General features: G+C 37.7%; 1 protein-coding gene across 1 annotated transcript in view; it reads left to right on the forward strand.

Annotated features, from left to right (window-relative positions):
• ADSS2 (adenylosuccinate synthase 2) overlaps positions 1-14975 on the forward strand; it is a 36957-nt gene that overhangs the window by 16682 nt on the left and 5300 nt on the right. Inside the window, exons 5-11 of the mRNA XM_041765320.1 lie at positions 5297-5363; positions 5644-5751; positions 6647-6728; positions 9036-9162; positions 10813-10967; positions 13184-13308; positions 14750-14847. Of these exons, the coding sequence (XP_041621254.1) occupies positions 5297-5363; positions 5644-5751; positions 6647-6728; positions 9036-9162; positions 10813-10967; positions 13184-13308; positions 14750-14847 (762 nt within the window). The remainder of the gene's footprint in view (positions 1-5296; positions 5364-5643; positions 5752-6646; positions 6729-9035; positions 9163-10812; positions 10968-13183; positions 13309-14749; positions 14848-14975) is intronic.

The following is a 14975-nucleotide window of genomic DNA, read 5'->3' on the forward strand; positions in this document are numbered from 1 at the left end:
TAATTTTGTTGTAGACAGAGAATATGCTCTATGTGTAGTCTCTGTCTTTTCAAATTTGTTGAGATTTGTTTTATGGCCCAGGACAGGGTCTGTTTTGGTTCATGTTCTGCCTGCACTTAGAATACGTGTTCTGTTGAGTATTCTTTAAGTGTCCGTTGAGCAGTGTTCAGACCTTCTGTGTCCTCGCTGGTTTTATCTGCTTGCTGTCAGCCATCTAGAAAGAGGTGTCTTGAAATCTCCAACAATAATTGTGGATTTGTCTATTTTTCTTTTCGACTCATGTCAGTCTTTGCTTTGTCTGCTTTAAAGCTCAGGTAGATTGCATGTATATTTAGACTTAAGTTTTTGATGAGTTAACTCTTTCATCATGATGAAATACCCTCTTTTCCTATGGTAATATTCCTTATTCTGAAGCCTGCCTTGATGTTATATAGCCAGCAGAGCTTTCTTCAGACTGGTATTTGCATGTTGTATTTTTTCAATCTAATAACCTTTATCCTGTCTATATCTTTATATTCACAGGGCATTTATTATAGGTAAAATGCAGTTGGGTCTTGCCTTTTATTCATTGTGACAGTGTCACTTTTAATGGGAGTGTTTAGATCATTTATTTTTAATTCTTTTATTTTAGATCATATATATAGTTAATTGTCAGTATGGTTGAATTTAAATTTGCTTTTTGTTTTCTATTTGTTCCTTCCATTGTTTTCCTTTTTTCCTGATTGCTTTGATATTTAATGTTTTAAATATTATCTGTACTATTAGTTTATTAGTTATACCTTGTGTTTTGTGAATTTTGGTAGTTGCTCTGTAGTTGCTCTGAGACATACATAATATGCATCTTTAAGTCATCATTATGTACCTTAAAATGTTATATTAAACATTTAACCTAAGATATTTACAAGGAAATGTTTCCATTTCACTCGTCCAGTCCCTTGTGTTACTGTCATACATTTCATGTCTACGTTGTTAAAAACTCTACAATGCATTCTTAATATTTTTGAACAGCCAGTTTTTTTATAAAGAAGTTTAAAAATGAGTCCATTGTTGGCTAATTCTTTACATTAATTAGCAATACTGAAGCAAGTATGCAAGAAACTATCTATTAGAATTGTGCCCTGTCTCATTGAAACCCATAACAAAATTTGGAATGGAAGAGATTCTTATTGAGGGAAAGAGACCCAAGAAATGGCTGAGATTAAATTTTTTTAAACATTGGAAATCCAGGTTATTGGGTATCCGTTGACTCAAGAACTACCAGTTAAAAGACCACTCTGTGCCAGGCATGGTGGTGAACACTGAGGACTCAGAAAAGGCCATAAAAATTCCTAATGGAGCTTCTACTGTAGTAGGGTAAGACAGATAATAAGCAAGAAAAAAATATAATACATGTACCATGGCACGTAGTGATAAGTTCTAATGAAAGGAGCCACGTGTAATGTCTGGCAGTTTAGAGGAGCTGGGTAGGCATCTATAATTTTAGATAATGTGGCTGGGGAAGTTGCACTGCAAAGATGACATTCATGTCACCTCCTGAAGGAGATGACAGATGAGTAAGTTCTAGAGGCATGCTGTTCAGCACCCAGGCTGGAGATAACAATGCTGTATTGTGACTTAAAAATCTGTTAAGAGGTCAGATATCGGTCTTAAGTAGCCATAATTTAAAAAACAAAAACAAAAACAAAAACAAAACTCTCTGGGGGGAAAGAAGACCTGAGAGGAGGTATGAGAAGCAGGCAAAGTGGAAATTACAGATACCGAGGTTCTGACTGGACACATTAATACAGTGCAACATTAATAGTGTAAATAAAACCTAACTATGATAATAATTTAAAAAAGAAGATGGCATTAATAGAACTTATCTACTGAAAGCGCGTAATTATCTCTTATTTTAAAAATTAGATGGAGTCCCCAAGGCAGCATTTTTTTGTTTTGTTTTGTTTTCAGTATCTAGGCTGTAGAAAATGGAAAAGATAAAGCAACTTCACACAAAGATTGTCCTCTCAAAAACAGTATTAGAAAAAAAAAAAACAAAAACAGTATTAGTGGAGGGGAGGTATCAGGGCTCCGTGCCACGATGAAGCTTTATGAAAGTAATTCTTCTGATATCACTGATAGCTCCCTGGGGCCTAGAAAAACCCAAGAAAATGTTAGCTCTGTGGCAAGGTACTAAATTAACTTCTGAAAAATAGGATGTACCTGCTTTCCATCAACCATTTACTTGTGATTTGCCAGGTGCCTTTGTAACTTCTTTAAATGTAGAAAATAAAGGAAATATTTAAATGCAAATTGTTTCTTTATTCAAAAGAAATGACCTCCTCCAACATCTCAATTTTTGTCATCACTGATCTGCAGAGTCTGAGTTTAATGAAACAGTTTCTTAAGAACTATTCTGTCTTCTCAAAAGTAGATGACAAACACTAAATTGGGGTATGACAATAAACTTAATCCCATAGTATATGGTAGCTATTAGAAATTTTAACATAGTACATGATACAGCAATATGCATAAAAATGAGCCATATTTTACCCCTTTAGCCACTGCCTACCTTGTTATACAGAACCTTTCTAGTGCCTGAAAAAGCTACTCTGCTAGCCAAGCATGTAAAAGACCTATACACTGATAATTATAAGACACTGGTGGAAGAAGTTAAAGCAGACACAAATAAATGGAAAGACATTCTATGCTCATGGATCAGAAGAATTAGTATTGTTAAAATGTCTGTACTACCCAAAGCAGTCTGCAGATTCAGTGCAATCCCTATCAAGATTACAGTGGTATTTTTCACAGAAATAGAACAAGCAATCCTAAAACTTGTAGGAACTACAAAGAACTGGAACAATCAAAGCAGTCCTGAAAGAGTAAAACTAAAATCCCCACAAACTCAAAGATAGAACAAAGATAGAACAGAGGCAGGCAGCTGGGGGGTGTGCAGAATGGATGGGGGTGGTAATGGAGATGTCATGGACAGCTTGGTGACTGTAGTTAATTATACTGTATGCCATATTTGAAAGTTGCTAAGATAATAGACCTTAGAAGTTCTCACCATGGGGCACCTGGGTGTCAGGTGGGAGAGCATCTGACTCTTGATCTCTGAGGGTTGTGAGTTAGAGCCTCATGTTGGGCATGGAGCCCTACTTAAAAAACAAAAGTTCTCATCACAAGAACAATTTGTGGCTATTTATGGTGATGCATGCTAACTCACTGTGACAGTCATTCTGTGGTATATAGAAATATGTAGTCATTAAGTTCTACACCTGAAACTAATGTTATATGTCAGTATATCTCAATAAAAAAATAAAGCTACTCTAATGACCTTTCCTAGTCACTATCTACTCCCCCTCACCAAGGGTAACCACTGTTCTCTCATCATAGATTGGTTTCGTCTGTCTGAATTTTATACAGATTACACATTTATATAATTTGTCTGACTTTCACTCAACAGTATGCCAATGAGATTCATCCTTACTGTAAATGAAACTCTTATTTTTCATTGCTGAATAGTATATGCCATTGTATGAATATGGCACATTTTTTACCATTGGTGAAACTTTGAGTCCTTTCCAAGTTATTACAAATACTATTGCTCTTAGTGTTCCTGTAAATATCTTTTGGTGTACAATATGCCAGTGTAGTTTAGGGATGTCACTGCTACCCAGTTCTGTGGCATAGAGACGGATAATGATTTAAGGGATAATTTTAAACAAAATTAGTTTTGTCAACAAAATTAATCAACAAATTTAGTTTCTGTATTGTAGTTACCTAATGTTAGAAATGTCCGAACTCCTCTACTAGACCACTAGGGAAACCTGTTAACCATCACGGCTGTGCTTATCAACCTTGCCAAGCAGAAAGGAGGACTGCCTTGACAATTTTGCAGTGTCTCAAGAGGGGAGTTAGGGCAGAGAAGGTTTTAGAGGCTAGGGTTAATCAGAGGTGGCTTACGGTCTGATTTCCTCAAATTTTTCTAGTTTCAACATCTATGACTACAATTTGAGTCTTCTGAGACTGCCAAGTAGTTCTTTGATACATGCTACCACCAGTTCTAGGAAACTTACCAGTTATTCTGTTTAAAATGTAGACATTTCAACTAATTTGTTTGGAGCAGTAACAATCGTTAGTGAAAAGAAGTCATGGTTTAATGTACGTAAGATGATTAAATTGTACACTTCAAGTGGGTGAATTTTATGGTACTTAAACTATATTCCCAAAAGGCTTTTTTGAGACCAAAGAAGCCTTGGTTAAAAGTTCGAAGACAAAATTATAGGCCTACCTGTTCCGTAAAATAGCTATTTATTCAGTCAGTAAATATTTGAGAACTTGTAGGCACAGGAAATCAGCTGGTAAGCTAACTGACATGGTCCCAAGACTCACACAGTAGTGGTGGGAGAAGTGAGTGTGTGAGTGTGCTTGTGCATGCTGGCGGAGGAAGAGGCACATTCAGACGGAAGCCTGTAGTTGGGGCTAAGGATGTGAAAGAATGCCTGTGTGACCCAAGGGCAGAAATAGGGCCAGAGCACAGTGCCAGATGAAAGAGCATGCTACGCAAGGAGGCCACATGGAAGAGTTGTTTCTTTTGAGCAACAGGAAGCCATTGAGTTTTATAGGCAAGAGGATAGTGATTTCATGTTTGTGTCTTGGAAAGATGGCTTTGCTGCATTAAAAATTATGAATTAGAAGTGCCCAATAGGGAAAACATGCACACTCATTAGTTGGGTACAGTTTTGGTGAGAGACGGTTGAGAGAGAGAGAGAGAGAGAGAGAGAGAGAGAGAGATCAGAATAAACCAGAGATGTCTGGAGGGGTAGAACCTGAAGGAAAGAGGGTATCCTAGTAAACTGAGCTTGATAGAATTGTGGGGTAGGCTGTTCCAAGATTATCCTCTTAATATTTTTTAAAATAATACAGGTTACAGTTAGCTGAAATGAACAATCAGGCATACCTGTTGGCGTTATAAACCTTCACTCCCTACCATTGTTTTTGCTTTTTAAAATATATACATTTGGAGCACCTGGATGGCGCAGTCAGTTGAGCCTGCAATTCTTTGTTTTGGCTCAGGTCGTGATATCAAGCCCTGGGTCAGGCTCCACACGCACCCTCCTGCTTGTTTTTTTTCTCTCTCTCTTTCTCTCTCTCATAAATAAATCTTTTTAAAAATAAAATGTGTCCATTTGATTAGTCATGATGAAATTAGGCTGAAGGGATTTATAACTTAATTAATTTAAAATGCAGTATGTTTTGCTCCTATATTACCTTTGTTTCAACAACAACTGTGATTTGGTTTTTTTCCCCTCAGTATTCGATTTTCATCAAGCAGCTGATGGTATCCAGGAGCAACAGAGACAAGAACAAGCAGGAAAAAAGTAGGGTTTTTTGTTTTTGTTTTCGGTGCAGTTTAAGCAAATTCAAATCCTCATGTTTAAATTCTATGGCAGAGGTTTAAGAAAAATCATTAGAATATCTTGTTTAGATTTCAGAGAAAATCAGTAGGATTGTGAAAATAAACTTAGAGAAAATAGCAAAAAAAAAAAAAAAAAAAAAAAACCCAGAAAATAGTTAAAGTAGCTTTATTCATTGTGATGATCTGACCACAAGCACAGCATCTTTCTTGTCTAACTCAGCTTGTTTTGATTTATTTTTAAGTCTGGGTACCACAAAAAAGGGCATTGGCCCAGTTTATTCTTCCAAAGCTGCTCGGAGTGGACTGCGGATGTGTGATCTGGTTTCTGACTTTGATGGCTTCTCTGAGAGGTAACTAACTTGTGTTTCAGAGTGGAAAGAGCAAATGGGATTTTTGGAATTTCTGTACTCCAGGATGCAAAGTGGTAAAAATCAGTGTTCTAGTTGAATAATGGTGATTGGCTTTTTTGCTTTATTTGGACTTTAGAATTATTTTTAATTAATTAATTTCAAATTAACTAAATGAAAAGTAACCTCATGATGATACCACAGCAGTACCTAAAGAAGGCAAAGCCAAAATTGTATTTAAGGATTGGAGTTTTTAATGGTTTGCCGAGAAACAGAGATTCCAGGGGGTACTTTGGTGGGGTTACCACATCCTAGAGTCTGGGCCCTCAGAGTTTCAGTTCTGAGGCCCCCTCCCCCCTACCTAGACATCATTAGGCTCGCAGGTACTGGTGAACTAAACAATAGCAATTGCCTCATTGACACTTACTCTCTAGAAAAATCTGCATGAGAAACCTAATCATCTTCAAAGCCATATGATGACTCAGTGACTGGGAGTTAATTGGTTGCATCTAATAACAGGTGGCATCAAAGGTCCTGCCTCTGTCTCTTTTAAAAAGCATCATATAGACTGTCCCTTTTTATTTTTCACATGATGTGATAGAATTCACATTTAAGTCTTGTGGTTTCAGATTTTAGTCCTTTTCCTCCTCTCTCCTCCACACACATTACCCTCATTATATTGTTGTTATTCCTAAATTTGAATAAAAAATACTGTTTTTGAGTGTATCGTGTATTCATGACTGATCTCCTGTTTAGATTTCATTTCTTAGAATGTAGCTTCCGTTTGGGATTCATTTGTTATTAATACCACTTATCTGCAGAAACCATTTGCATTGAATGATACTATACGGACTGTTTCTAAACCGAGCTAATGTCTTGATTTATCTATATTTCTCAGGTTTAAAGTTCTGGCTAACCAATACAAATCTATATACCCCACTTTGGAAATTGACATTGAAGGCGAACTACAAAAACTCAAGGTAAAAAAAACAAAAACAAAAAGAAACTCAAGGTAATGCTTTCTGGCCTTTGTAATGTCCTTTTTAAAACTTGTTTGCCAGATTGGCATCTAAGATCTTTCATTCATAGTTGGCTTTGTGCTAGGAACTACAAACATAAGAATGAAGAACATAGAGTGTTTAATTTCCTTTATGGAAATTACACTGTTACTAAGAAGTTACACATTAAATAATTCATAGTGTAATAAATGCCACACAGATGTATATAAAGCATTGGAAATAAGAACTGGTAAAGCAAATGACTTGTCCTTTTTAAGTTTAAAAGCATAGAGGGCTACCTAAAAGGACATGGCATGTTTGAGTCACTACACATGATATGACTGAAATAAAATATTGAGTGGGGAGCAGCAGGGAGTAGGAGTTCATAGGTCTTGCATTGGTCTTATATGGAGCGAGAGGGAGTTTTTTAGCATTTATCTTAGAGTTCATGAAAAACTGTTGAGTAATTTTTTTTTAAGATTTATTTATTTTTAATTATTTATTCATGATAGATGTAGAGAGAGAGAGAGAGGCAGAGACACAGGAGGAGGGAGAAGAAGCAGGCTCCAAGCCAGGAGCCCGACGTGGGACTTGATCTGGGACTCCAGGATCGTGCCCTGGGCCAAAGGCAGGCGCAGTTTAGCGCCTCAGGAGTTTAGCTGAGCCACCCAGGGTTCCCCTATTGAGTAATTTCTAGCAGAAAAATGACTAGACTTGTATTATATAAAAATCCCTCCTGGCAATGTGGAACATAGATCAACAGAGGGGCAGCAGGAGATAACCTGTAAAGCTGGCTGACCCATTCTGGAACGATGCCCCACAGGGCCAGTGCCTTTAGCACTTTGTCTTAAGAGACGAAGAAGGTGATTGGCCCACATTTGGCAGGTTTTAGGTGTCAGTGGTGCTTGACTTTCAGTAAGCAAATCTCTTACCCTATCCACCCTTATATTTGACCCTGATGTTTAGTGCTTTTCAAGCTGGGTCCTATGTATCTGATTATTACTCCTTGTCTTCTATAAATAGGTATGAACATCAATTCCAGAGCTGAATAGGAATTTACAAACCTCATATGCCATCCTAGAATGGTTGTAGACCTTGGGCCAATCTACTCACTAAATTGCTTTAAAAAAAAGAAAAAAAGACTTCCAAGGAAGATACTGAATGTTAGGTATTTAGACTTCAGTGTATTGGTCATTGCTTACAATAGACTGCCATTGTCTTTTCATTCTGTCATGCAACAAATATTTTAAATTTATTATTGGCAACTTGGAAATAATCGCTGAAGTGTGGTATAGCTTTTTGGTTCTATTTTATCCATGTTTCGTATGAATGTAAAGTAGATGAATAATCATAAACAGAATTGGGTAAGAAGATTCTTAATAGGTGGTGTATGTCGAAACAGCACTTTAAGGAGCAAGGGACATGATGAATGGCATGGTCATTCAGGCATAAAAAAAAGGACTAAAATAGGAATAAGCAGGAGACTAGAACCAGGGGCAGGGACCAGACTTTCATCAGGGGTATAACATATTTGGTGAGTTCATGAGTGGATCCTGGAATTTCCATACTAGTCTGGCTAAATATGGAAACATAGTTAAAACTAGGTTTTATTGTAGTTATACTTCAGACCTTGAGGGAACTCTTGTTTATATTATATTTTTAATTGAATTCTAAAATTTAACAGTATTATTAATACTTTTAATATGTTTTGTAAAAATTTTATAATGCTCATGTGTAAAATAGTATTTGACATTATCTACTAATACTGCTGAGATATGGCTGTAATGGAATACAATGACAAAAGAAAATTAACAGTTATCAATATTTGCATGCTCAGCAGTGTCACTTGTGACCTGCATCCACATATTGACAGTTTCCCTGATGGCGTGTTTCAGAACTCATGGTTACATGGATTATAAATGAGACTTTCTAAATACCTCACCAAGTATAAAAGCACGACGTAATATACTCCATTCTTCTTATTTTCCTGAGAGCTGGTTTATAAAGAATGGAAGGTTGACATCATTACTTGCAGTGAGGTTAATGTAGAACCTTTGAATTGCATCGTTTCTCTACTGGTCTTGAGCTAGGGTCTCTCTTCTGGTTCTGGAGAATCAGGACAAGAGACCAAAGCTAATCCAAATGTTCAGTAGGGTGACTACCATCACTAACACCCTTCTGCTTTGAATGAGTTAAGTGTTTCTTATCACAGAGTCAGGTGAGTGTTACTTGTACTGATCATGTTGTAAATTTATTGGTATATATTGAAATTGGTTTTCGTCTTTGTAGGGTTATATGGAAAGGATTAAACCTATGGTGAGAGATGGAGTTTATTTCCTCTATGAGGCTCTACATGGACCACCAAAGAAAATCTTGGTAGAAGGTGCAAATGCAGCGCTACTAGATATTGATTTTGGTAAGTGAAATACGACTTGCAGAAGCTCATCTGAACCCTAAAGTACTAAGGATATACATAATTCCTGTTTGCCTTATAGGGTTTTAAAACAAGGCTTTTAGCTTGTATATTCAGGAATGATGGAAGTTTGAGGCACCTGGGTGGCACAGTCAGTTGGGCCTCTGCCTTCAGCTCCGGTCACAATCCCAGAGTCCTGGATAGAGCTCAGTGGAGGAGCCTGCTTCTCTCTCTCCCTCTGCCATTCCTCCTGCTTCTACTCTCTGGCTGGCTGTCAAATAAAGAAAAAAAATCTTTAAAAAAAAAAAAGGAATGATGGAAGTTTGTCATCTACTAATCTTTTTTTTTTTTTTACAGCAATATTATAGAATACACAATCCATGTGTTAAGTTTCGTAGTTCATTAGAAAAATGAAATCACTGCTTGGGTCAGTGGGTTTGGGATTCTGTAAACTGGTTTTCATTGTTTGGGTCATGCTCCATTTACTTACCTGTGAGATTAGAGGAATCCTGTGGAAGGATCTTTAATTTAGCCTTTTTTTTCTTTTTTTAATATTGAGAACTAAAACATGCCTCTTAAGATCTGTGGAAATTTGTTTAACTCCCTGGGCTTGGGATCCCTGGGTGGCGCAGCGGTTTGGCGCCTGCCTTTGGCCCAGGGCGCGATCCTGGAGACCCAGGATCAAATCCCACATCAGGCTCCCCGTGCATGGAGCCTGCTTCTCCCTCTGCCTCTCTCTCTCTCTCTCTCTCTCTCTCTCTCTCTCTCTCTCTCTCTCTGACTATCATAAAAAACAAAACAAAAAAAACCCCAAAAAACAAAAAAAACTCCCTGGGCTTGAGATCCTGAATGGATTAGGGCATTTCTTCCATCTTCAAAAAGTTAACCCTTTAGTGTCTTCCAACTACCACCTCATTAGATTGTTGGCCTTTCTCTCTGAATGTGATATCAAACAGTAAGTCTGAGTGTTCTCAGCTCTTACTGACATTTCATTGGCTTTTGACTGCAAGAAAACTAACTAAATTATTTTCTTTTGCAGTAGATATGTATTTTTTACTCCATAATATGCCTGTGCAATCTGGAAAGAAAACAGTGTCTTATTGGCTTAGTGGGTAGCTTAGGAACAGGATTTGAGGGTGAGGTGGGGATGAGGGAGTACACTCCCCTTAGCTTCTCTTGTCATTTTTGGGATTATTCCCTGAATAGAGTTGAGAAGGTAGGATATTGAATACCACAAAATTCTTAGTATATTGGTATTATTCTAGGTTGTGGCTGTATCTTGAAAATCTGTATCAAGGGAATAAAATAAATTCATTTTTAAACTAACAGGAATGTGTTAAAAATACCTAGGTTATAAGTCTACGTAGTGGAATAACACAAGGGTTTTATCATGAAATTATTTAGCAATCCATTAGGTGAGTACGTACCATATAATAAAGGAGCCTCTCCAGAATTAATAGCTCTAATTAGCTGTGTTTTTTATCTCACTACAAACAAAAAGGATCAAGGCTAAAGGTTGAGGTTTAAGGAGGGCAGTTATATTCAAGTCTGTCCAGTACCTAGAATGTATTCAAATGGGGATTTTTCACAATAATTCTGTTTCAGAGTAATGTATATCTCTATGTGTGAATAATATTTGTTTCTTTTTTTAAGGAACTTACCCTTTTGTGACCTCTTCCAACTGTACAGTTGGAGGTGTCTGTACTGGGTTGGGAATGCCCCCGCAAAACGTTGGAGAAGTGTATGGGGTCGTGAAAGCTTACACAACTCGAGTTGGCATTGGTGCCTTCCCTACAGAGCAAGACAATGTAAGCCTATTTTTCAGTAGATCCAATTCTGAAGATTTTAAAATAAAACCTTCTGGGGTGCCTGGGTTGCTCTTTTGGTTGAGTGTCTGACTCTTGGTTTTGGCTCAGGTCATGATCTCAGTCAAGATCCTGGGATTGAGCCCTGTATTGGGCTCTGCACTCAGCATGGAGTCTACTTCAGATAATCTCTCCCTCTCTCACCTACTCACACTCGTTCCTCTTTCTCTCTCAAATAAATCATTTTTTAAAAATTGAAACTTCTGCTTTTTTTCCCCTTAATGAATTCTTATCTTACTGTGCATTTCACTTATGTGGGAACAGATGGGCAAAAAAAGATGAAGGGTTAGAGAGTACTTAAAGGTAATTGTAAGCACCAAGCTACATGAAGGTGGGTTTATAAGGGAGATTGAGATAGTGGAGGAGAAAGAAGTAGTTAAAAATAAGAACTGCCTCTCACTAAGAGCTTATTAGGAGCCAAGGCCGAGGAGAGTGACCTCCAGACTTGGTGTGATCCTAACCAGCACTTTCATGGTGGTGACATCGGGACAGGCACTGTCAGAGTGTTGTATACTCAGAAGCTCTTTGGACCTCACGACAGCCCAGGGAGCTGGGTAGTGGTCACTATCCCGCTTCTACACTTGAGAAAACTGGCAGGGAGAGCTGAAATCACTTGAGCAAAGTCACACACAGGGACTGGGCTGGGATTCAAACCTGACAGAGCAACATTTTAAAAAACACATAGTTGTATTGATGTCAGAATAGAAGAGGTAGTGAAATGAAGACTTTAATCAGAAAGGTATAAATTAGGAAATAGATAATAAGTGAAAAATTAGGTTCTGGGGAATGGCTGTGGCTTAGATCTTTCAGCATTTTTTTCAACCTTATTTCTCTTTTTTTTTTTTTTTTGTGGATATTTTTTTTTTATTAATTTTTATTGGTGTTCAATTTACCAACATACAGAAAAACACCCAGTGCTCATCCCGTCAAGTGTCCACCTCAGTGCCCGTCACCCATTCCCCTCCAACATCCGCCCTCCTCCCCTTCCACCACCCCTAGTTCGTTTCCCCAAGTTAGGAGTCTTTATGTTCTGTCTCCCTTCCTGATATTTCCCAACATTTCTTTTCCCTTCCTTTATATTCCCTTTCACTATTATTCATATTCCCCAAATGAATGAGAACATACACTGTTTGTCCTTCTCCGATTGACTTACTGCACTCAGCATAATACCCTCCAGTTCCATCCACGTTGAAGCAGATGGTGGGTATTTGTCGTTTCTAATTACTGAGTAATATTCCATTGTATACATAGACCACATCTTCTTTATCCATTCGTCTTTCGATGGACACCGAGGCTCCTTCCACAGTTTGGCTATTGTGGCCATTGCTGCTAGAAACATCGGGGTGCAGGTGTCCCGACGTTTCATTGCATCTGAATCTTTGGGGTAAATCCCCAACAGTGCAATTGCTGGGTCGTAGGGCAGGTCTATTTTTAACTCTTGGAGGAACCTCCACACAGTTTTCCAGAGTGGCTGCACCAGTTCACATTCCCACCAACAGTGTAAGAGGGTTCCCTTTTCTCCGCATCCTCTCCAACATTTGTTGTTTCCTGCCTTGTTAATTTTCCCCATTCTCACTGGTGTGAGGTGGTATCTCATTGTGGTTTTGATTTGTATTTCCCTGATGGCAAGTGATGCAGAGCATTTTCTCATGTGCATGTTGGCCATGTCCATGTCTTCCTCTGTGAGATTTCTCTTCATGTCTTTTGCCCATTTCATGATTGGACTTATTTCTCTTTCTAAGGGTATTGTGCTTTCTACAACTCCTGAGTAGCTGAGAGTTTGTCCTATGGTTTTCAGGAGATCATCAAACTATAGTAGTTCTTGGAATAATTGCTTTGACTTACCTATTTTAATAAATATTTACTAACAACTTTGTTTCTAATATGTAGCATTTTATATGTTAAAATTTAAGAAGTTAGCTAACATCATAAAAAAATACTGGTTTTAAAGAAATGGTAAAAAATGAAGCCAAAGTGGATCTCTTTCAAATAATGCCTACCTCACATAATATCCATCATCTGTATAGAATTCTGTCTTCCACTTACTTTTTGGAAGATGTTCATCTCTGAGACTCTGACTTGTTATATGACCTTACATGTAATTCTACTGGATTTATAGCATTGGTATTATAATCCAAAGTCCTATTTTCTACTTCTAGGAAATTGGAGAATTATTACAAACAAGAGGTCGAGAATTTGGGGTAACTACTGGAAGGAAAAGAAGATGTGGCTGGTTGGACCTTGTTTTGCTCAAATATGCTCATATGATTAATGGATTTACTGCGTGAGTATTCTTAGAAACATTTATTTCAGGAAACTAAGGTATCATTCATGACCACAGGTTAAATTTTGTGGAGTGCAAGCTTGAAAAGTAGTACCCTGGTAGAAAAATTTCAGTTTAGCCTCCAGATGATACTGTAGCCCAAGGTTCAAGTGGACCCAAGGGAGAGGACCCCAGGTTGTCTTCCTAGATATCCACGGTTGGGAAAAGGGAATCATGATACTCCCACATGCATGTAAATATAGAGGGAAGTCAGATTAGGTTGGTAGATGGATGGTGCATTTTGTTTATATGGAAGGGAAGCAATATGACTGATTTAGTGCATGGGCTTGATGAATGTAACTTCTGTTTTGAAATCTCAGATTCATGTGTTGTGGCATCACTTTGGACAAGTTAATCTTTCTGTGTTTTTTTCATCATTAAAATCTAGATAATGTTATCTACTTCATGCGGGTGTTCTGAAAATTAGGTGAGAAATACAGTGAGAGCATATAGCACGCTGCCTGGCTCACTGAAACTGCTCAGTAAAAAGTTGCTATTAACACATGTATGTAAATAAGTGTACTCCTGTTTGTATTAATTTGGTTTAACTTCCAGCAAATAACAGAATAAAAGATTAAAAAGTAATTGTGGATAAGAATTTCAAACCTACTGTTTTATTTAAGCATAGATTTTCCCTTAAAACTGTTTCCTAGTTTATTGGGAGATTTGACATGTCTTGAAAAGGTCCTGAATGTGGTGTCCTTGCTTTGCTGTGACAATTTCTGAGCAGGAGGGTGGAGGTGATAGTAACCGGAGGGAAGGAATGAGGGTCAGTGGCCTGTGTGTAAATATACATGTATCTTATAGTCCTCCATGCAGAACAATGAGTACAGCTGTGTCCCACAGAGTGCATCCATTCCTCTAGGCAACTGTCCCTCAAATATGTGTGGATCCATCATAAGAAAGCTAAGCGGGATGCCTGGGTGGCTCAGTCGGTTAAATGTCTGACTCTTGGTTTCAGCTCAGGTCATGGTCTCAGGTTGTGAGATTGAGTCACAGGCTGGGCTCCGTGCTCTGTGTGGAGCCTGTTTGAGAGTCCCTCCTTCCCTCTGCCTCCCACTCACTTGTGTGCGCAAGTGCTCGCTTTCTCTTTCTCTCAAAAAAAATTTTTTTTAAGTTAAAAGGTATATATAAATAAAAGAAAGTTAAACAAGATGGCATGGATCAGGGAAAATACAATTATTAGAGAAGTAACGCACAAGTAGATCAGTTAAATCTTTTTTTTTATTATGAGGAAAATGCACGCTTTATGTGTGGCACACTTTAGAATATAATCCTAACCAGTTTTTAAATTGCTTTGGAATGTTTAGCTTTGTATGAATTTTTCTTTACTTCCTCAGCAGATTAGATGTTACCGCCTTTAAGAGTCTGCTGTTTGAACACTGCCTTTTCTTCCACTTAGGTTGGCACTTACCAAATTGGATATTTTGGACATGTTTACGGAAATCAAAGTTGGGGTTGCTTACAAGTTAGATGGTGAAATCATACCTCATTTCCCAGGTACTTTTTTCAGTCTGTGATATAAAGAATATTATTAGGTGAATGTGTTCGAACAATTTCATAAAGCTCTTTGGTGTATAGTTTATGATCTATAGCCACAGGGTTGATATGCTCTTTGTGAATGGTGG

This window comes from Vulpes lagopus, chromosome 1 (assembly GCF_018345385.1).
Source record: "Vulpes lagopus strain Blue_001 chromosome 1, ASM1834538v1, whole genome shotgun sequence".
NCBI classification, from domain to species: domain Eukaryota; kingdom Metazoa; phylum Chordata; class Mammalia; order Carnivora; family Canidae; genus Vulpes; species Vulpes lagopus.